Source organism: Mastacembelus armatus, chromosome 22 (assembly GCF_900324485.2).
Source record: "Mastacembelus armatus chromosome 22, fMasArm1.2, whole genome shotgun sequence".
Classification (NCBI taxonomy): Eukaryota; Metazoa; Chordata; class Actinopteri; order Synbranchiformes; family Mastacembelidae; genus Mastacembelus; species Mastacembelus armatus.
Window position 1 is genome coordinate 5,212,861 of NC_046654.1, and position 22,582 is coordinate 5,235,442.

The 22,582-nt window shown below is 41.7% G+C and overlaps 1 protein-coding gene across 3 annotated transcripts in view; it reads left to right on the plus strand.

Moving 5' to 3' along the window:
* sptb (spectrin, beta, erythrocytic) overlaps window positions 1–22,582 on the plus strand; it is a 35,843-nt gene that overhangs the window by 514 nt on the left and 12,747 nt on the right. The window contains exons 2-20 of one of the 3 annotated variants that reach the window (XM_026332557.2): window positions 4,745–5,008; window positions 11,998–12,149; window positions 12,291–12,464; window positions 13,678–13,775; window positions 14,510–14,590; window positions 14,741–14,856; window positions 14,994–15,106; window positions 15,189–15,376; window positions 15,659–15,776; window positions 16,103–16,261; window positions 16,633–16,935; window positions 17,025–17,175; window positions 17,304–18,174; window positions 18,397–18,534; window positions 18,965–19,724; window positions 19,910–20,112; window positions 21,388–21,478; window positions 21,897–22,043; window positions 22,243–22,509. In XM_026332557.2, the coding sequence (XP_026188342.1) occupies window positions 4,861–5,008; window positions 11,998–12,149; window positions 12,291–12,464; window positions 13,678–13,775; window positions 14,510–14,590; window positions 14,741–14,856; window positions 14,994–15,106; window positions 15,189–15,376; window positions 15,659–15,776; window positions 16,103–16,261; window positions 16,633–16,935; window positions 17,025–17,175; window positions 17,304–18,174; window positions 18,397–18,534; window positions 18,965–19,724; window positions 19,910–20,112; window positions 21,388–21,478; window positions 21,897–22,043; window positions 22,243–22,509 (4,278 nt within the window). In that variant the 5' untranslated portion in view covers window positions 4,745–4,860. Of the gene's footprint in view, window positions 1–4,744; window positions 5,009–6,781; window positions 7,399–11,412; window positions 11,548–11,997; window positions 12,150–12,290; window positions 12,465–13,677; window positions 13,776–14,509; window positions 14,591–14,740; window positions 14,857–14,993; window positions 15,107–15,188; window positions 15,377–15,658; window positions 15,777–16,102; window positions 16,262–16,632; window positions 16,936–17,024; window positions 17,176–17,303; window positions 18,175–18,396; window positions 18,535–18,964; window positions 19,725–19,909; window positions 20,113–21,387; window positions 21,479–21,896; window positions 22,044–22,242; window positions 22,510–22,582 lie in introns of those variants that run through there. The other 2 variants (XM_026332734.1, XM_026332645.1) reach the window with 2 other exon arrangements.

Sequence of the window (22,582 nt, forward strand, 5' to 3'; positions counted from 1 at the left end):
TAATGACGTAGTTTTCAAAGCTGTATAGTAATCATTTCAAACTAATGCGCTCTACTATGAAAACTAGTAGCTGTTTGTTTTAACGGAGTTATATGCCTTTATAAATTCCTATGTTATCAGGTGATCTTGAAGGGCGCAGGAGGAGTTACTGCAATTGCGCACAATGACGCCACTGTGCGTGTTTGCGCGTGGAAAAGTGCGCTTTCAAAAAAATTGTTTAGACTGTAACGTTAACCAGCGCAGATCATGCACTTAACTAAGTTAGAGAATGTGACTGAAGAACAAGTCTTTAGATTTTATTATTTCATTTAGTGTTTTTGTAAACTGCACTCAACTTTAGAAAGTTGTAACTGTGTTAGACTGTTGGGTTGTTCTAACCTGCTTTAATGTGTAAGTTGCATTTTATTGTCGAGCTGGTGAAGGTGGATATAATTGTGATTACCTTATATAGTTCATATATATTTTAAATCCCTTTGCTTGTAAAAACCTTTATCTGCAAAGTGACTAATGAAGCAGTCAAGTAAAAAGAGGAAATAAAAAGTAGAATCATTTATTTTGAAATGTAAAGTCAAAGTGGTCTACAGAGAAGAATGAAATGGAAATACTCAGTACTACATTTTATTCCATCACCTAAGACACAGCACCTTCTACTAAATATGATCTCTTTCTGTCTCTACTAAATACGAACTCTTTCTGTCTCTACTAATTATGATCTCTTTCTGTCTCTAAAATCATCTAATGAGGACTTTTTGAAAACAGCGCACTGGCCCCTGAGTTCCCTACGCAAAACAGACCTTCTCCTTTATTCCCCTTAAAAGGACAAGTAAGAGTGTCCCTGTGTCTGGACGAGCAAGGACCTTTGTGTAAACACACTCCAGGAATAGTTTACTATCGACTCCTTATACCCTCTTACAATATCAGGCTCTGTATTGTTGCAGTCAAAACATTATCGACCACAGCAGAGGAAGTTTTTTAGACACTTGTCTACATAATCAATGGACATTATAGATTATGCTAAATAGTGTTTTTACACCCAATGTTCATCCTGTTATGTCTTGTTAAATCTTGTTACAAAATCCTGAGCAATGTTGAGTTTGATCTTAATTTTGTCAGTTGGAGGAAACACTGGAGTCTTTGCTGGTCAGTTAGTCCATTAACCCACCTCCATCATCCTCTGTGTCCATATTGATCTTTTCTGTTTATGCCTCAGATTTATTCTGTGCTGGACCAGGGGCCTCCCACTCCTCAGTCCAGCTTCTGCTTCAGGTTCAGACACACATCTTTGCCCCACCCGTCTCTAATTTCATCCTCACCATCTGACTCCATGCTACTCAGAATAATGTGCTCACTTTCCAGCCAGCTAATGTGTTGTGCTGCTCAGAGTGTAGTGCAGGCATCAGTGTGGAGTTTACTTACAGCTGGGAGCTTGGAGTTATTCCTCATCTCAGGTGCTGATGTGATGTTTTATTGTCTGTATTTGTTTACAATGTACTTTTGCAGTAATGACAAAGACAGGGAATGGGCACAGTCAATTAAAATCACAAGCATCATCAAAAAAGTTTTTTTTTTTTCGCACCTCATAAACAAGGCATTGTGTTGGCTTTAGAGAATTTCAACTCAGCAACTGTTAAGAAGGAAAAAAATCTCATTCACACGTTTTACCCATTGTTCCAAGAGCTCCAAAGGCAATTATATGCAGAGCTGCATCTGAAGATATCAAAATTCATGTTGCATTATTGTAATTTCCAGCAGAAGAAATGTAATACATTTTCCCCGTAGGTCAAGCAACACTTGGATATTTGGAGAGATTCCAGCTGATCTTTTTATCATCCCTTTTGACATTTTAGTACTTTTGAGAAATTATCCAGCACATGAAAATGTTGCCGTTACTGGACCATGTGCTGAGATATTTATCTAAAGCATTAAATCATTTGTCTTATCAGTGGAGGCCTAATAGCTTAAGAATAAGTTTTCTGTTTCAACCTCATAAAATGTATGCCTGGTACCTCACAATGTCTGATAATGTTATTGCATAATTTATGTCTGTGATGTTAGCTGAGACATAAAAACAGACACATCTGAATTAGTGCTGAAACGCCTAAATCCTTAATTGAGTAGTGGGTTAGAGCTGCTAACGGTCAGTGGAAATATCAGCTCTTAAACTGATTTTTGTGCAGATTTGTGGACTGCAGAGGATACAGCCTGTTGACTTTGATCCAGGAAATCAGCAGTGGGTAGGAATAGTTGGACATGCTTTTATAGTTGGGACATAAGCAGAGCAGTGGCCCTCGTGGAGTAGAGTTGGCTGACCTTGGTTTGAGACTCAATAGTTAGCAGAGTAATTGTGAAAATAATCAAAATTTTAATATGGTTTTTAGTACAGACCCTGCCCAGTCTTTTTATATTATTATTATTTTTATTGTTGTTGTTTACAGTGTAATTAAGAAACTCTCAAATGTAATCACGTACTGGTGGTGTTTGGGTGCTGTCACCTTGCCCAGCACTTAATATCAGTCGTTTCATCTTATTTTTGTTGTCTAGACTTTTAGATCACCTTGCAGTGACTTAGCTGGCGAGGTGAGTTCCACTGAGAGAGGAGGTATGTAGGAGATCTGCTGCTTGCTCAAGGACACCACAAGATGACACCTCCCTACTGACACACATTTGCTGTGGGAGGCTGTGAATTATGACTTTTCTGTCACTGTAGTGCACAGAAACAGGAGGTCATCATGTCTTTATCAAGTTTTAAATGGAGTCTGGTACAGTATCATACAGTGTTTGTCTCAGCTAGCACACTTAATTTGCTGCAGTTTGTGTTTGGCAGCGAAGTCTGAGCAGCCAGTCCTCAGACACGATTAGAGTCTTATAGGTTTTGTATACAGCTGACAGTTTGTGGATATGGGTTTGTACTGTGTGTAAAGAGGGTTTGTGCAGTTGAGCGTGTGGTGCGTAGCTGGTCTAGGTTGTGTGTGAAGTGATAAAGGGATCCCCAGTGGTGGGTGGAGCATCCCTGTGCTGATAACAGCTGTCTGCTCAGGACTGATAACTGAGGAGGAGGAGGAGGGAGACCTGTAGGATGTCATCATCGTGCATCATGAGAGCCTCTGCTCTGACTGCACCAGACTAACCTCCTCTGTGGCCACATTGTGAATTCATGCCAGTAGTGGTGGAATGAAATTAAGTACATTTGCTACTGTAGTACAATTTTAATGTACTTGTACTTATTTTATTTTTTTTAAATTTTTATTCTATTCCTCTACTGCAGTATGTTTCAAAGGCAAATATTGAGCTTATATTGTAGTGGTGTAGAAGTATAAATTAGTATTCAAAAATGTAAGTCGTGTACTTTTAAGTACCACAGAATTGTACTTTATATATTACTTATCACATAAATGTACTTCCCACCATTGTTTGTGCTACTTCTGATGTAACAATATGTTTTTAAATGTGATATTTGTATTTGCAGTATCATTCCAGCTTGTTACTTTATTTCTATTCTTTGAATTAACTTAGACTCCCTGCTTCACCTCATGTGCTTATTCTCACAAATGTCCCCTGGCGGAAATGTGCAGATAGTCGGTTCAAATTACGTGAGCGGCATCATTCAAAAGAAGGCGGATTCGTCATGTTCTACAGTACAGAGGGGTTGCCCTCCCACTGTGTGACATGATAAGGGAGCTATGCTGCACCCAGATAGAGCTATCAGAGCAGCTACCCTTCACCCGCCATTCCACACAAAGAATACTCTGACACATTGCAGGGTGACAGTTGAGCAAAGTGACACACAAAATGGAGATCATGAGGGCCAGAAGAGGTTGTGGGGCCAGTTTACATGATTTATATGTAAAAATATACCTGTATCACATCTGAGATCACATTAATGTACCAAAGTTAAGTTCTGGTGGCAGGTTTAGATGGAGTCTGTCACAGTGGGATTGATAAATTGAAACTTAAAGGCAAAATACAAACCGAGCTACATCGAGACAGTGCTGCTTACTCCAATCAGCCTGTTGTTGGCCCCACAGTGACAGTCTACACTTATTTTCATTACTGATGAAACAGCAGATTATTTTCCACATTAAACAATTAATCATTTAATTTTCTTTGGATCGACTGACTGACTGACTTGACTGTTATTGCTGTCCTACCATACACTGTCCTTTACAATAGAGGATCACAGACCCACCTGGGTTAGTACATATTTTATTATATATTATTTCTGAGAGTTAAAGGTGAGTTCAAACCTTCTGCTCCATCACAATTATACTTAAGAACTCCCTGTAGACAATTTACACACACTACTCTGTCTTTTTGCAAGTACATTTCTTTTTCAAAATGACATCCAATCCTTTTGTGTCATTGGAAAAATTCAGACTCTATTAATATTCAGTTTATGTGCACTTGAAAGGTCAAAGTTTAAACACCACCACGTAAAATCTTCACACACTCACGTCTTGTGTTAAGATTTAAGCCGAGCACAGATGTTCAGCTGAAGAATGGGAGGACAACCTTTTATAGTGTAAAAGTGCACATACATCATTCTGCACAGTGAAGGTCAAACAGCCAACACATTTTTGACTAAGAGGAATTTTAAACCTGTGTTCCCTGTGATTCTGTATTGATTTATGATGTATTGTTGGTACTGAGGTTTTATCATTTCCAGTCTGTATATACTCAACCTCAGTTAATCATCATAATCAATCATAATGACACCTCTACTGTATGTGTGTCCTGTCTGTTTCAGACAATCTACAATATTTGAGGTCCTGCAGTTTCACCTCTCGCATCTCCCTCCTCACCGAGACCACCTGAGGACACTGGCCGCCGCCCCCCTGCCTGTTTGCAACGCTGGCTACCGCCATGACTTCCACCACAGACTTTGACAATGTGGAGATCACGCAGCAATACAGCCACATAAACACCCGCTTTGACCTCCCTGACGAGGAACTAGACAATGACAACAGCACTGCCAGGCTGTTTGAGCGTTCGCGCATCAAAGCCCTTGCAGGTGAGTGCCTGCATAGTAAACAGGCTGTGTCCTGTCCCTGCTGAGGTATTCATGTGACAGATTTCTGAGATGACAGTGTCTTTTTTTTTTAAGAGCATGGGAAGGGCAGATTGTATAAGCTCTAATGAGTGTCTGTTTAACTTTGGCAGGGGTGAATAGACTTCAATAAAACACTGACCTTCATTCAAATTCAGTCAAAAAAAGACAAACTCAAACCGCAGTCAGTCTTTGATTTTGCCTTCAAAGCTCCCAGCTAGAGTTCTGCAGGTGTTGTCATGTGAGTGTGTGTGTTTGTGTGTGCATGTTCCTCATGGTGTAACACATCCCCAGCAGCTGAGCCTTGACACGGCTCCACACCCTTTGAAAGTAAGTAGGATCACTTGCACATTCCCAGAATGTTCCTCATTTGACCGATCTGGACAGCTGCCCTGTTCCTCTGTCTTCCATAGCACAGATCTCTGGCATTTCTGACTGAGCTGGTAAGCCATGACCCACCTGTGGGTTCTAAAATAGCTCTGCTTCTGCTCTGGAGGGGAGCGTAACAGAATCGGGGGGTTGAGGGCTCACATCATATTCATGTCTGTAAAGCTGCAGACACAGGAAAGGTCAGCCACAAGGTGGGAAAAGTACACGGCATTATTTAAAATCTTTCAATAGCAGATCAGATATGATCCCTGGGCTTTGATGTTGTTACCAAAGTTATTGATAATGCATAATAAAGTGTGTTTTAAATGTGCATTGATTCGTCATTTTGAAACGACTGCACCATTTAATGGAATCAAACAGACCTACTGTGTTTTTCAGACACTCAGCAGAGACTTTAGCAACTTTAGCTTTTATTTGACTAATTCTGCAGCTCAGTACTAGCTGGTTGTTACCATCCAACCATATCTACATCATTTACAGAGCTGCTGTTATAGCTTAGCCAAATATTTTTGCCTTTACAAGACCTCAGTTTCATATTTGTGTTTGCATAGGGGGAAGTACAGTAGAGCACCTTATCCTGCTGAATTTAACTGTATTATCATTTGTTATAAATAGCACATTATTTTATGCAAGGTACTGTAAAAGCTATGATGTTGCCCACATACCCAGTCCCAGCAGGCAGTGCTCTCAGCACTTTTCTTTCTGTCTCTTTAAATGATGAAGGCTTCTGTGTGGGTGTTGGTGATATTGTGTTAGAGAGCTGCTGTACTGATGTTTCTGTAATGCAATCACTGTTTCCTGTCAGAGGGAGAGAGGGAGGAAAGTAAAGAGAGAGGCAGGAGATGAGAGAGGCTCTGAATGACACTGGCTGCTGATTTACAGCTTCTGTTAACTCACAAATATTCACCCAGCACGTCTGCAAAGCAGCAGAACATGTTAAATATACTCTACATTTACACTGCACATTCCTTTGAAATAGTTATTTTGGATTATTGGCACATGATATCATAACAGTACCAGTGGTGCACTTTAATTCAGCGATGTCACAGCTGTGTGGGAGTGTTGGGTAGAGAGAGTGAGTTGTGGGAACACGTGGATGTTTTGAAACATATTGTATGCATGGATGGGGCTGGAGAAACCTCTCTGAACTGAGCCAAAGGGTGCCTGAGCCCCTTGTGCTGCCTGAGAGTGGAGACACAACATCATTATGGCAGCGTTGAGGAGAGAGTGAGAAAGAAAGAGGAAAAAGAAGAAGGGGGGGGGGGGGGGGGGAACAGGAGTGAGCACGAGAGGGATCTAGAAAGGAGGACAGAGAGCCAAGAGACAGAGAAGAGGAGAGACGTGGAGTGCCAAGCTCCTCTGCCGGCTCCAGGCTGTGTGTTGTTATTGTTTAGGGGTCAAGATGAGCAGCCCATGCCTGCTGCGTGCTGCCCCTATAAGCCAGCCCCGGCTCAGAGAGGTCAAGATCAGCCTGAAGGCCGGCAGCAGGGAGACCACAGCCATCCGGAGCATCAGCGGAGGGACTAAGGAGGCTGCCGGCCGACCCTATGCCCCGATGGAGAAGGAGGCCCCTGTGCGGGTTGGTTTAAGCAGCAGCCGGAGCAGGAGCACCCCACCAGTTCACCGGGCTCAGAAACCCGAAATCAAGAAGACAGCGAGGGGGAGCAGCACCAAGCAGCAGGAGCCTGATCACCACCCGGAGAGGAACGGCACCCTCCTGCACGTCCCACACACTGAGGCGCCCGCGGGACTCTCGCCCTTCTCCTCGTCCTCTTCCTCATCCTCCTCCTGTACCCCCCGACGTCAACGGCCCTCTCACCCTCACCCTCCACCCACCCCCCTCCTCTCCTCCTCCTCCTCTTCCTCCTCAGCCAAGAGTATGAAGCGAGCGCGCTGGCTGAGTTACAGCACCTCCAACATCTGTTTCAACTCCATCCTGGATGGACGCTTCAGGCAGTTGCAAGGTATAGAGTCCTGCTGATGGAGCTGTGTATGTATGTGCATCTGTCGTTGTTTGAAAGGAAGAGTTTGTCCATCCTCTCCTGCCTCACAGATGGCAGATGACACTTTTCCAGCCATGACCCTCTTTTCACCAACTTCGGTTTGTGTGTAAGGCCAAGATGGGATCACAGGGAGGTCGGGCTGTGATGTGAGCAAGTGTGAGGTTGGTTTGTCATCTTGTTGTGAGAACTCGGAAAAGGGAGCAACAAAAAAGTTAGTTTCCATAGTGGCCCTTTATTAAATGTGTAAATTTATTTATTTCCAGGAAGCTGCAGCTCTGCCCCAGTTGTTCACTGACTTGGTCGTGAATAATTCATAGGAAAAGGTTGATATGTTTTAGCCATTCATTGTTAGGTAGCCTTATGTTCTCCTAAATGTTCTATTTTCCTTAAAATAACAAACATTTTCATCATTTTAGCTTGCTATCTCTTTTCCATATGGCCATTACCCCTCACAAACTATTTCACAGAACAAGGTGCCTTTTCTTTCTATCCTCCTTTCTTCGCTCAGTGATTATGTTGGCAGTGTAAAAAATAATCAATTTCTCTGATGGTTTAACTTCTCCTTGCCTGTTTTATTAAGGATTTAAGAGAGAGGTTTGCCATCACTGTGGATTTGTGTTGGCTTGCACTATGCTGTCCAACTCCCTGATGACAGGAGTGCATTAGTGAGAGGAGGAAAATGGAGGAGATGCAGGAACAGGGAGGGAAACATGCTTTTTTTTCTGCCTCTGCTAGATTTCAAGTATTGACTGATTCTGAAGACTGCAGAGGCAACTGATACGTGAAGCGGTAAACTTTTGAAGCTCTCCTAAATCAGGGAGGTATTTGGAGCCAAGTGTATTGATCCACCCAATGCATTTCATGAAACGTTATTTACTTTTTATTTACACGCTATTAGGAAGATCTGGTCAAGCTTGCAGTAGAATGAAGCTGGAGAAAACAACACAAACAAAAAAACAAGTAATAAATAGGGAAAGTGAGAAAATTGAATGATTTCAAGCATTCATGCATTGTCTTATGTCTTTCTTGGAAGCTGATGTGCTCGTTGGTGTTTCTGCTGCTCTGGTTGTTTCCTGTAACATATTGATCTTTAACATTTTTGCTTTCTTCAGTTGTGTCTCTGGGTCCTTTAAATGTGTTTGTGTTCAATTGTGAACATATAAACTTTTGTTCTTAAACACAAATTCATCTTCTCCTGATCATTATAGTTGAAGACTTATCTCTTTTGCTCTGTATGTCAAGAAACCTTAAAAACTCAAAAGTGTTTTCATCTGATGCAGCAGAATGCAAGTGCATCTAGGACAATTCATCTTAGAATGAAAGCATGTCTTATGGGAGCATGTAAACAAACAGTCGACAGTGGAGGACCTTGATCTACTTCTGGACAGGTGGCAGTGGCATGACTCAGACATGTAGCCGGGCTGCTGTGGGACCACTGGTCTGCTGTGGGACCACTGGTCTGCTGTGGGACCACTGGGCTGCTGTGGGACCACTGGGCTGCTGTGGGACCACTGGTCTGCTGTGGGACCACTGGGCAGTGTACAGTAAGAGCTGACTGTGGGAAAAGACAGATCAGGCTGTATACAGGGAAAATCCATCAGCATGAATAAGTCATGGGGCTTTCACTGGAGTCAAAGACTGGGTGAGAGATTACCAAGTAAAATCATGTGAAACAGGAATATTTTGTAAGATTTGTGCTGCAGGAGAAATTTGGGTAAAGCATATGAACTGCAGCTGCTTTCCTGCATGCATGTATACATAGTATACATAGTATACATACATACATACATACATACATACATACATAGTCTGAATTGTAGGTCTCATTTCTATTAAAAAATAAGCCAAGCCAACATGTACAGTCCTGCCCTGATAGTAGTGAAGTTTGTTGCATTTACACATTAGCACCAAATATGAAATGGAAATTAATTTAAAATTGAACTCGTCACCATTAAAACACAGCATTTTTAATACAATCAGAGACTTTTGCAGCTGCAGTAACACATAGATAATTTTTTGGGGCTGATCTTAACTAAAGCCAGAAAACTTTAGCTACATGTTGTGTGACTGATGGTACTGAGTCAGTTTTCTGACTGTTTATGTTACTGCTGTGTTGTTTTAGCATGTGACATACACATTTCAGTGATATTCTATAGTTTACACAACATATTTCACAGAGATGCATCCTGAATCCTGCAGTATAAACATTATATTTTAGATTTTCCATGCAACCCTACAAACCTCAACAGCAATTCTGTGGTTAGTTTTCAGACAAATGCTGAAGGCTTTGTTCAGCAGTGAGCTGATCTACTTATCTGTGGATGTATGCAGGCGACAACCTTCCTCTCTCCACCTCTTCTCCTCCCCCAGCATTGTCCCATGCTTCCTAAATGGCCAGGAGCATCACTGTGCACTCTGTCTCCTCTCAAGGTGATGTGAGATGATATGGGAGAACCATGTGCATGTTCCAGGGGTGTATGTTAATTGTCCTCCACCGTGCAGTTCTCTGGAGGCAGTACCCCAAATAGTTCAGAAAGGATTTCTCACAGGTTTTATTGCACATATGACAGTCCTGCTGAACCTTCTTTGTCTCTATTTGTGCTGAAAGATTAGGGTGTGATTGTCTGTGCTAAATCAGTGTGTAGCTTTCAGTAATTTGCATGTTTTGATTGCCATTACTTTTTCATGGCGTGGTTATTTGTGTGGATGTAGCGTAGCAGTGTGTGCTGTTGTTCTGCTGAGGAGAGCAGAGTGAAGCATGATTTATTTACTACACTCTGCTGCACAATATCTTTTACATACTTTAATGATTTCTTCTCTTTGATGATGCTAAGAATGGAGCTGGAGCTATTTAGGTGATTACTGGGTCATTTTTGTAGAAACATACTGTAGGTAACAATATTTTTATTTTCCTGGTTGGGTCTGCGTAAACTAAACCTGAAAGCCTACATCTCTCTCATTTACTTTCTGTCTGATCCATCATGCCCTCCATCACTTGCCCTCTTCTTTTCCCCTCCTCTTTAACTAGTTTACCTTTACTCCAGGCTCTTCATTTCATCTTCTCCTCTCACTGTTTTATTGTCTCCTTCTTTTGTCTCCAGTATCTTTAACCTCTTGTCTCTTCTGTTCCTCCTCTTTGCTGTTTCCATGCTTGTTCTCCACAGCCTTGGAGTCTGAATCATTTATTACATAAGTCATTAAGGATGCAGTCCTTTGCACTCCTGCAGTCATATTTGGGTTTGGGAACACACAGGGCAAACAGTAACAGGCAAACTAAAGGGAAGTCATGTGATTTGAGATGGGACGTCGGAGAGGAGAATGTGTCTTATTGCCGGTGGTTGACCTGCTAAATTTTAAAAGGTTGTGTGTGCGGGTGTGTGTGTATAAGACAGAGTGTGTATCTGCTGGATTTTATGGGTACAGTCCAGGTAATGGTAATCAACATGTATTGTCCTCCTGTCAATCTTGCTCCAAATCATCCATGTGCAAAGAGGAATGTCAGGTTATGAGGTTATTCAGATAGATTTTTTGGTGTTTTATGTGTGTACTAAATGCAGTTCTATCCACCAGTCACCAGCCCACAGCTACTCACACAACCCCCATCCCCATTCACTTGAAGTGTGTCTCCAAACAAAATACGCAGAGGATCGTACACTAGGTCATGCTGCCATATGGTACCATCAACATTAGCTTTATTTTTGCTGCAGAGTGGGAGGCACATCTGTCGTGTGTTGAGCTATGACTTAATGTGTGAGATGTGTCAGCATGTGGGCTGTGCTCAACTTCCCAAATACTTGTCTGATGCTTGTACTCTGAGCATCTCTTCACTCTGTGATCTCTAAAATATACAGTCAAGGAATTTCAGCATCAACACTGTACTCCTTTGCTTAACTACTTGTTTGTGTTTAATACTTTTTATGCAGTGTTAGTATGCAGCATCACTTCTTCATTTACTCTGCTAAGGGGATGAGAAGACACTGAGCTTTTCCACTGCGTGTATTTTGTTGGAATCACGTCAAGCATGGGAGAGGAGTGTCTGATGATGGCTCCTGCTGATTGACATACTGATGGATGGATGGATGTGTCACTGAACTCACCTACCTGGCACAGGTCACAGGGCCTCTTGGTCTGTTGTTATGCAAAACAAATATTTCTTGGAAGCAAAGCTGGTATAAAAGTCGAAATAATGTTACTGAGAGTTGGATTCAATTAGTGGAGCAAAAAGAATAATATCTGAGCAGATGTTGGCTAACAAGACAAAGCTCTTTTTGCTAACATAGATTACCTCACATATCCACACTGGAGTAGTAAAAGTGCACAGTTTAAGTTTGCACTGAGGATTTATTTAACCAATAACTCTGTGCTGGAGCAAAATTCTACAGAAAATTATTGAAACTCCAGTTAGGTCATTTCTTCAGTCCAGCAGACATTCATCTGGATGAAGGGCTCTTGTGTAAGGCAGTAAATCCTTAGCAGCTTCAGGGGTGCTGCTCTGTAGCTGTGAAGATTTAGCATTATTCATTCAGCTCATTCACTTTCTCAACTTTGTGCTGTCATCAGATGAGCGTGAGGCAGTTCAGAAGAAGACCTTTACTAAATGGGTCAACTCAATCCTGTCCCGGGTCGGATGTCGCATCTCTGATCTCTACCTGGACCTGCGGGACGGACGCATGCTCATTAAACTGCTGGAGGTGCTGTCCGGTGAAAAGCTGGTATGAAGCTCTCTTGTCAAACCTGAGAATTTTTTGTTTTTTCTCCTTTTTATTTGTATCTTCTGATCCCTCTTGTGGTCACTCTCGTCTTTAAAATTCTTCTATCTTTCTTTTGCTTTTCATTCTTCTCCATGTCTGTAGCCAAAACCCACTAAAGGCCGGATGCGTATCCACTGTTTGGAGAATGTGGACAAGGCTCTGCAGTTCCTCAAAGAGCAGAGGGTTCACCTGGAGAACATGGGTTCTCACGACATCGTCGATGGTAACCATCGCCTCATCCTCGGCCTCATCTGGACCATCATCCTTCGCTTCCAGGTAAACTTGGGCCCTGGCTGAAAGCCCATAATCACCAGTATTTACTTTCTCCTGAATTTATTTGGCTTATGTTTTTCTTTGAGGTTTTTAGATTGTCACTTATTTAGATTGCTAAAAATGTTAACTTAAAACTAGTGTAATGCTGGGTACTAACAAGTAACTTTAGGTCACAGGTAAAAATTACAGCAGGAGGACAAGTTTAGTGCAGCTTGGTCCATTTTCAATAATTATTTTCTTCACAGCAGATTGATTCTCAGCATTTCTTTGAATTTTCTTTAATCTTAAATATGACCAATTCTGTGTTTCTGTCTGAAAACCACATCATTAACCTTCTAGATGCACATGCCGCTAAACAGTATGACTATATTATACTCTCTCTGCTTGCATGTATTATTGCCTTAATTACATTACAATCATATTTTGATATGGATAGAATCCAATAATAGTATATGAGCTGCTGTGTTTAATAGACCAGTGTCTGATTTTCAATTATTAAGTCTCACTTGGGTGTGTATGGATGTAGCACAGTTTCGGCTGGTAGCCTGGGGATGTTTTTGACTTTATTCTCAAATGAGATGCCTTCAAGCTTCAGCCATTATTATCTGCAGTTAGAAGCACATCCAGAACATCACAACGCGTCTGCTGGACTCTTTTATCTTCTTGGAGTGGGCATGTATTTATTTTTAATTTGACCGCAACATTGTTATTTTTAAACACGTTAGAAACAGAAGAAAGGCGTTGTCTTGGTCCTGTCTATAGCTTTTCAGTCTGTATAAACCAATAAGAACTAATACTGGCTAATTTTAGCTCTCTCTCAGGACCTGTCTCTCTGATCACATCACTGCTCTAATTACTGACCCAGTGTGTAGGAAAATAAGAACTTTAATAATTACCAACCGTTGTTCTATCAATGAGGCCCCAGGTTTAGATGTGTGAGAATCCAGATGGTTAATAATATTTGTGATATACGGCATCAATCAGATTATTTTTGTTTTACACCAATAAAAACCTTTTGTTTTACTTCAAGCTATGATAAATGATGTGTGTCAACTTAGCCAACATGTTCCCTTCTGGTGCATGTTATCCACGACAAGTTTCTGTCTGTTATGTTTTTGTTGTCAGCTGTGAATTGTTGTTGTTTGATTGCAAACGTCCTAGTCATTAGTTACGCTTCATTATTTATCATCCAGCTGTGCTTGTTGTTCTTCATCAGATCCAGGACATTATTGTGGAAACGGGCCAGGCCGACCAGAAGGAGACACGCTCAGCCAAAGACGCTCTTCTTCTGTGGTGTCAGATGAAAACTGCAGGGTATGTGAGATGTGTGACCTTTAGCATGGTATGTAAATGTGGATCCAGTCTCGTGCACAACTGTAGCTTTTTTTTTTTTTTTTTTTAAAGTTTATTCAAGTTTTTATGGTTAAAATTGTTTTTTTGTTTCCTCAAATTAAAAAATGTTGAAGTTGAATTATATTTTTATTTTTTTAAGTCGACTCAGCAAAATAGTTGAAGTTATCAAAAAATGTAGTGAAGTAAAGAATAAGTTGCAGGAAATGCAAATACTTAATTATGTCAAAATTATACAGTGCAGCACTGGAGCTGGAGTAAATGCAATTAAAGTAGTTCCTTACCACTGGATTTTTTACTTTGATTATATTCACTCAGGTTTAGGCAATTTTCCAAGTTTAACAATTAAAAAAAATTTAATTTTTTCATATATGTAAAATTGGTCTACCAGTTTCACATCAGTCCACTCAATAAAGCTTACTGACCAAGGTAAAAAAAAAAACAAACATATTTTTGTTTCTATCTAATAAATCTAATCTAATAAATATGAATCCACTAAATGTTGTGATCTTGTATGCCAGCATTCTGAAAAAATACTTTATCTGCTCAGGCCTCAGGCTAAAGAAATAAGTGATTTATTTAATTCAACTACAGATGTTGAGAAGCAGAACAGGTCCCAGATATTGATTTAAAACAAGAACTCCTGAGCAATGTCCCTTATGTTCAGTCAGTGACAACCCCTGGCTGTTGTCTTGCAGATATCCCAATGTCAATATCACAAACTTCACTACCAGCTGGAAAGACGGCATGGCCTTCAATGCTCTCATACACAAACACCGGTAAGGCAAGATGAATGGCCAAATCCACTCTCACCATCCCTGAAATGTAAACATACCTGAAATCCGTCTGCTCAGTGTCTCTCCCCCTCATTCTCTCTTCTTCTCTATATCTGTCTTTTTCCTCTTCTGTGCTCTGTATTTCTCTCCCAGGCCAGACCTGGTGGACTATAACACCCTGAAGAGGTCCAACCCGACCCACAACCTCCAGAGCGCCTTCAGTGTGGCAGAGCAGAAGCTTGGTGTGACCAAACTGTTAGACCCTGAAGGCGAGTGACTGATGGAGGCTGTGCCTTCAGGCAGAAATAAATGTTTATGAGTTTTATGCCTGGTGGAAAAACCTCGGGACCAGTGATGTTCTCTCTGGTTTGGCTGTGACTGACTAGTCTGCCGTTTTGTTTTGTAGATGTGTTCACAGAGAACCCAGATGAGAAGTCCATCATCACGTACGTTGTGGCATTTTACCACTACTTCTCGAAGATGAAGCAGCTCGCTGTTGAGGGAAAGAGAGTTGGAAAGGTGAGATGGAAAGATAACACATACTTGGTAACATGAGTTTCTTGAGTCTACTTCCCAGATTGTCTTTGACCTTTTTCTTCAGGTTCTGGATCATGCCATTGAGACAGAGAAGATGATTAATAAATATGAGACGCTGGCATCAGACCTGCTGACGTGGATCGAACAGACCATCATCGTGCTGAACAACCGGAAACTTGCCAACTCTCTAAGTGGAGTTCAGCAGCAGCTTCAGTCCTTCAACATCTATCGCACTGTAGAGAAGCCCCCCAAGTGAGTCGTTAAAACACACTGATATAATCAGGTATTGATTACTGATTAGTAAAGAGTAAGTAATCTATTCTATTGTGCTAACTTCTCTTCTGACTTTGTATGTTCTAGTTCATTTAAACCTAATTCAAACCAGTCACTGTTTTCAGCTCACTGAACACTTCACATTCAAATATTTCTGGGATGGTCTTGTTGTGTTTTTGCTCCCTGCTATGTTCAGTACAACCCAAACTTCTTTTTAGACTTGTTTATCTTTTCCTGTGCCTGGTGCTTGTTTTCTTTCAGGTTCCAGGAGAAGGGTAACCTCGAGGTGCTGCTGTTCACCATCCAGAGTCGTATGAGGGCCAACAACCAGAAGGTGTACACGCCTAAAGAGGGAGCCCTGGTCTCAGATATCAACAGGGTGAGATGGCTGAGCAGCACATGAATAGAACCAGAGAAAAGCAACAACTTAGTGTCTTATTAAAAATGTCTCCAGATGTTCACTCCACTATTGGGAAAATCACATAAACAAAAAGTCTGTCGTTTGAAGCACATACACACATAATAAAAGAATAAAACACAGATGAATAAATCAGTTCAGAAAATAATACTTGCATTATGAAGTGTAAGCTCCTTGAGACATGGTAATGCTTCTGTTACTGATATGTTAACTAGAGTAGCCAGCTAAAAAAAAAAAAACAACAAAAAAAACAAATCCAAATGATTCATCTCATCGTCTGTGTGCAGGCCTGGGAGCGTCTGGAAAGGGCGGAGCACGAGCGGGAACGCGTCCTGAGAGACGAGCTGATCAGACAGGAGAAGCTGGAACAGATGGCCAGAAGGTTTGACAGGAAGGCTGCCATGAGGGAGACCTGGCTCATGGAGAACCAGAGACTAGTCGCCCAGGTAAATATTAGTATTATATAATGTTATTATGTAAAACCTGCTCTGGGGTTTCACTTGAGAAAGACCTTGACTAAGTGAGAATAGCTAATAAATGACATTGTATAAATAACTTTACACTTTAAAAGTATTTGTGCTAATTAATGAATTAAAATAGATAATTAAAAAGGTTGTTTGTGGCCTGAGTTGATTATTAGGAGCAAACAGCAGAACTAAGTTGCCTTGAAAACATACACCAACAAAATAGTGCAAGTCACAAACAGCAGGTAAAGACTTAAATATATTCCCTATAATTTAATGAAATACAAAACGAGCAGGAATGTAAATGCTGAAGTTAAGTCCTTCACATCTCCTCTCTGCTCCCCTCTCCTCAGGATAACTTTGGTTATGAGCTGTCAGATGTGGAGGCAGCCAAGAAGAAGCATGATGCCATCGAGACGGACATTGCTGCATATGAGGAACGTGTTCAGGCCCTTGTGAACATCTCACAGGAGCTGGAGTCTGAGCATTACCATGATGCCAAACGGATCGATGTGCGCAAAGACAACATCCTGCGTCTCTGGGACTATTTGCAGGAGCTGCTGAGGGCTCGCAGAGGGCGCCTGGATAAGAACCTGACCCTGCAGAGGATCTTCCAAGAGATGCTGCACATCATCAGCTGGATGGATGACATGAAAGTACTGAATAGAAGGCGCTAAAGCTAATCTAATTTCATTCAGTGTTTTTTCTAGCTGCTAAGCTGATCATTTTTTTTGCTCTTTTCTAGGCTCGACTGTTGTCTCCGGACTTTGGGAAGCATTTGCTAGAGGTTGAAGACCTGTTACAGAAACATGCTTTGGTAGAGAACGACATCGCTCTGCAGGAAGAGAGGGTACAGAACGCCAGTGCTGCTGCTCTCAAGTTTGCCAATGGTGATAGTAAGTGAAAACATGAAAAGAGTCCCGGCCAGCATCTCAGAACCATGAGAAGAATTAAGCAAGTAGAGAAATTAACTGATTGAATTTACAGAGTATATCTGTTAAATTGTCCTTCATTCTTTTCCCAGGCTATAAGCCATGTGATCCTCAGGTGATCCGTGACAGGGTACAGCACCTGGAACTCTGCTATCAGGAGCTTTGTGCTCTGGCAGCCCAGCGACGGGCTCGCCTGGAGCAGTCCCGCCTCTTTTGGAACTTCCTGTGGGAGGTATCTGAGCTGGAGAGCTGGATTAGGGAGAAGGAGCACATTTTCTCCTCCCTGGATTATGGAAAGGACCTGACGAGTGTGCTAGTGCTCCAGAGCAAACACAGCGCCTTCGAGGATGAGCTTGGAGCGCGCCGCACCAACCTCGAACAGGTCTTGGCTGAGGGAGAAAAGATGATTCAGGCTAAGCACTTTGGTTCTCCAAAGGTTCAAGAATGTATGGACGACCTTAGGAGACAATGGCAGCAGCTGGAGGAGTTGGCAGCATTTCGGAAACAGAACCTGCAGGACACCCAGAAGTTCTTCCAGTTTCAGGGAGATGCTGATGAACTCAAAGCCTGGTTGCTGGATGCCAAAAGGCAGATGAGCAGCGAAGATGTAGGCCATGATGAGTACACCACGCAGCGGCTACTCAAAAAGCACAGCGACTTGAAGAATGAAGCAGTGAAAAATGGAGCCACCATTGATGCTTTGTCCAAACAGGCCAATGCTCTGCCAGAGGAGCTACAGAGCACCCCAGATATCCAGAGGCGTCTGAGAGACATTAAGGACCTGTACATGGAGCTAATGTCTCTGGCTGATCTGAGACAGAAGAAGCTGGATGACACCATGGCCCTGTACACCATCTTCAGTGAGACAGATGCATGTGAGCTCTGGATGGGCCAGAAAGAGACGTGGTTGGTCGGATTAGAGGTGCCAGAGAGGCTGGAGGATCTGGAAGTAGTACAGAATAGGTACACAGGACAAACTATTATTATTATGCGTGCCTGAATTATCTGTCTAGATGTAAAAATTGTAATTAACAAAAATTAAAAATCATAGCAGAAGATGAACGCATGCATTTTGACAGGTAACATCAGTCGTCAATATTGTTTGGTCCAGGTCCAATGACGTGTTTGTAGATTGTATTGATTTTATTTTCATTACTTTAACTATGTTACTTTTCTGCCTTTCAGGTTGAGCATTCTAGCTCAAGATATGGCAAATGTACAGTTGAGAGTTGATGAAGTCAACAAAGCTGCAAAACAGCTGGAGGACAGCAGACACCCTCGCACCAAAGAGGTCAAGGAAACTCAGGCGCGACTGAATAAAAGGTGCTTTAAATGTATTATCTCTAGACTATAGGTGTCTTAAATTTGACTCTTTATTTTTGCATCTGCACTTCCAATAAATCATTCAGTGTTCTGGCTGAAATAAAATATAAAGATTAGTATTTTTATGTTTACTCTGTTCCCAGAGGTGTATGAAAAATGTTCTGAATTATTTTATGGGTCTGTGAATTCAGATAAATCCTATAATCATATTTTATGAGTCAGTTGTTTTAGTATTTGCCCAGCAGGTCAGTTGAACATGCAAAAACATGAGTTGTAAACAGGAAAATATACAAGTCAACATGTACGGAGGATAAGACTTCAAGAAATTACAATTCCCTGTAGTTAGTACTAATATATAGCTTATTGTAGGACTCATGCCCTCATATGCCATTAAAGGCATTTAAACCTTTAATAAACACTTTTGTTTCAGGTGGGATGCCTTCAAAGCCATGGTGGAGCAGAAGAAGAGGAAAGTGGATTCTGCTGTTAGTCTGCACAACTATGGGCTGGAGTGTGACGAGACAGGGGCCTGGATTAAAGACAAGACACGAGTGATTGAGTCCACACAGGACCTGGGCAATGACCTGGCAGCTGTCATGACCATCCAGAGGAAACTGTTTGGCATAGAGAGAGATTTGGCTGCCATTGATGCAAAACTTATTTTCCTCAGTAAAGAGGCCGACCAGCTGGCTACAGACCACCCAGAGAATGCAGCTGACATCTTAGCCCGCAGAGCAGAGCTGGATACAGCCTGGGACATGCTTAGAAAGACCCTGAAAGACAGGGAGGACTCTTTGGGTGAGGTCAGCAAATTACAGACCTTCCTTCAAGACCTGGATGACTTTCAGTCCTGGCTTTTTAAGACCCAGAAGGCTGTGGCATCAGAGGAAATGCCTGCCACGCTGCCAGAGGCGGAGGAGCAGCTCAACCTTCACGACGCAGTGCGTGAAGACATAAACAACCATGAGGAAGACTATCATCGTGTGAGGGACACCGGTGCTCAGGTCACTCAGGCTCAGGAGGACGATCCTCAGTACCAGCAGCTGGACCAGAGGCTGAAGGGCCTGGACCGTGGTTGGTATGAACTTCAGAAGATGTGGGACAGCCGCAAAAACTTCCTGGAGCAGAGTCTGGGCTTCCAGCAGTTCATGAGAGATGGCAAGGCTGTCGAGGCCATCCTCAATAACCAGGTACTGTGCTGCATTCATATCATGATGTTCTTTGAGAGAAAGAAAACAGTCACCACAGAGTTAGAGTAGCTTGTTAATGATGGTGTTAGTGATACAGGTAATTAAAAGATGGTGGTGTGGAAGAATGCAGTGTTACAGTGTACAGTTTTAATTTTTGTCTTTGGACTGATGCCACCTTGCTGCAGGAGTACACACTGGCCCACATAGACAAGGCTGACACCTTGGCTGGAGCAGAAAAGGCTTTGAAGAAGCACGAGGACTTTGTGAGCACGATGGATGCCAACGAGGACAAGATTGATGGTGCTCTGCAGGGAGGACGGCATCTAGTGGATAGTAACAACCTGTACTCTGGAAAAGTTCAGGATAAAATGGACTCCATCCAAGACAGGTCAGCCGTTATGTTTCTGGTCAATGGGATTTGAAAATGTGTTTTTAAAGAGGGTCAGTGAATAGTAGAAAAATTATACTGCAATACTTCTGACATTTGGTTTTGATCATGAGATTTCAATTCACAGTTAGCACTCTGGTGGAGGCTCAGCTTTCACATGAAAATGGTGTATTTTATCAGGCTGAGGTGGACAAATTCATTCAGCTATTAACCACCGTCTTCCTAAAGCCTTTCTCACCTTTACTGGCCTGAACTAAATATACTAAGCAAGACTACTCTGGTTAACAACAGCTTATTAGAATGTTATTGGAATGTAATATAAAGTCCAGACCAGCCAGTGCAAACTTTCATCTAGTATAGGTATGATGGAGTCACACACACATCATGTTAAAGAAACCTAATTTCCATTTATAACAAAGGAAAAGACACTCTGAGTATAGTTAATGTACTTTATTTAGTAGATGCAACATAAACAGCAAGAGCAGTAAAATGTAATGTATGTTAAAAATCACTAATACAGAAAAATCTAATTACATATTTTCATTTTATTTTGGTTAAATTTCTACTCAGTCTGATCTCTGAAGAATAGATCTGCTTGTTATAGAATAAATAGTCTTTCAGTGCTGGATAGTGTACAGGAATATGATGATCAGTTGATGGAGTCCCATCATCTTCTTATGCTGGTTGATCAGATGTCAAAGCTCTGGGCCTGCAGCTTGATATTTGCTTTAGTGCAGTGTGTGTTTTTACAAATTTGATAAGCAGTTTTTCTTCTCAATTTGTGAGTGTAATTTTTTGTGTAAGTATTTTGTCTTTTACTGAAGTGCAAAATTTCACTTCACTTGTCCAATCAATACTGCATGGGCTCTGTACTTATGTATAAAAATAGATCCACTAATTTGAAGTAATTTTTCTTCGGAGTTTCAGCCTGTACAGCAGTGAAACAATGTTCTTCTCACTGTATCATTAGTGTCAACAAGAGGCTATAGAGAGGGCATGGGAGCTTTTCCCATTACCTCCCACAGTTCAGCTCCGTAGACAGGCGCATGCAATAATGGATATTGATTTTTAAGTGAGAGTTATTCTTCAGTGTAGCAGAAAACTGTTTTAGGTTACTGTCTCAGGTATTTTTCTGTGGAGGGGGAGGAGCTCATATGGACTGACTCACTGCCTAGTATTATGTCACTAACAGACGTCTTGTAGAAAACAAAATATATACTGTATCTGCAGCTGTATATTTAACGCATTTCCTTTGTCTTTGTGTTTGATCATCAGGCATGACAAGAATAAAAGAAGAGCCCTGGAGGTGTCTGAAAATCTCTGGGATAACCGCGACCTGCAGCACTTCCTGCAAAACACTCAAGATGTGAGTTCACCATTAGTTTGCTCTTCATGTAATCGCTGGGTAGCATTAATTAGTGCATCCTTTGTTAGCTTCATTATTCTTTCAATGAGACTTGGCATCACAGTGTTTTTTCTCAGTGTCTCTTGAGTGTTGTGGGAAACTTGGCAAACACACCCTGTTTTGTTTATTATAACACTTGGTGTGATCTTATTAGATTGAATTTGTGTCTTGAATATTTGGTAAATGCATTCTTTTCAAAAAATCAAGACATTTGCCTCAACTCATCAGTGCACAAACTTTAAATTTTGATGTTTAGGTGATTTTCCAAAGTTCTGTAGCTATTCTGGTATGGATCTACTTGTACAGTTTCCCACATATGAGACCATGATTTTACCCTGTTTGGATAATATCTAATACTTTCCTTCTCTCGATCCATCAGCTGACTGTGTGGATCAATGAGAAGATGCTGACAGCTCAGGACACGTCGTACGATGAGGCCAGGAACCTCCACAGCAAGTGGCTGAAACATCAGGCCTTCATGGCTGAGCTGGCCTCTAACAAAGACTGGCTCAACAAAGTAGATCAGGTCTGTCAAGAGTTGTGGTGTTTATTTACACATACACTAATATACTGTTGCTACTACAATAAATATAGAAAAATTAGCAAAACAGTTCAACAGTGATTGCATTTGTGAGGCATGTTACACTAGATTTCAGCATATTCTTCACACCTTTAGTTATGCTCACCCTCAATAATACATTTTCTCCATATTTATGTGGAAACAGGAGGGCCAGGAGCTCATGGACTCCAAGCCCGAGTTTGAGCCCATTGTGACAGAGCGCCTGGCCAAGCTCCACGAGCTGTGGGACAAACTGGAGTCCACCACCCAGGAGAAGGCTCGGCTGCTGTTTGATGCAAACCGCTCTGAGCTTTTCGACCAGAGCCTGACAGACATGAAGAAGTGGCTTGGTGAGCTGCAACAGCAGCTGCAGAGTGGAGATGAGGATGTTAAAGACCTGACGAATGCCAACATCCTGCTCAAGAAGCATCAGGTCTGTGTAGCATAGTACAGTATAGACTTCAGAGTTTCATGCTTGTGCCTGCAGATCATCTTGCTACATGTTT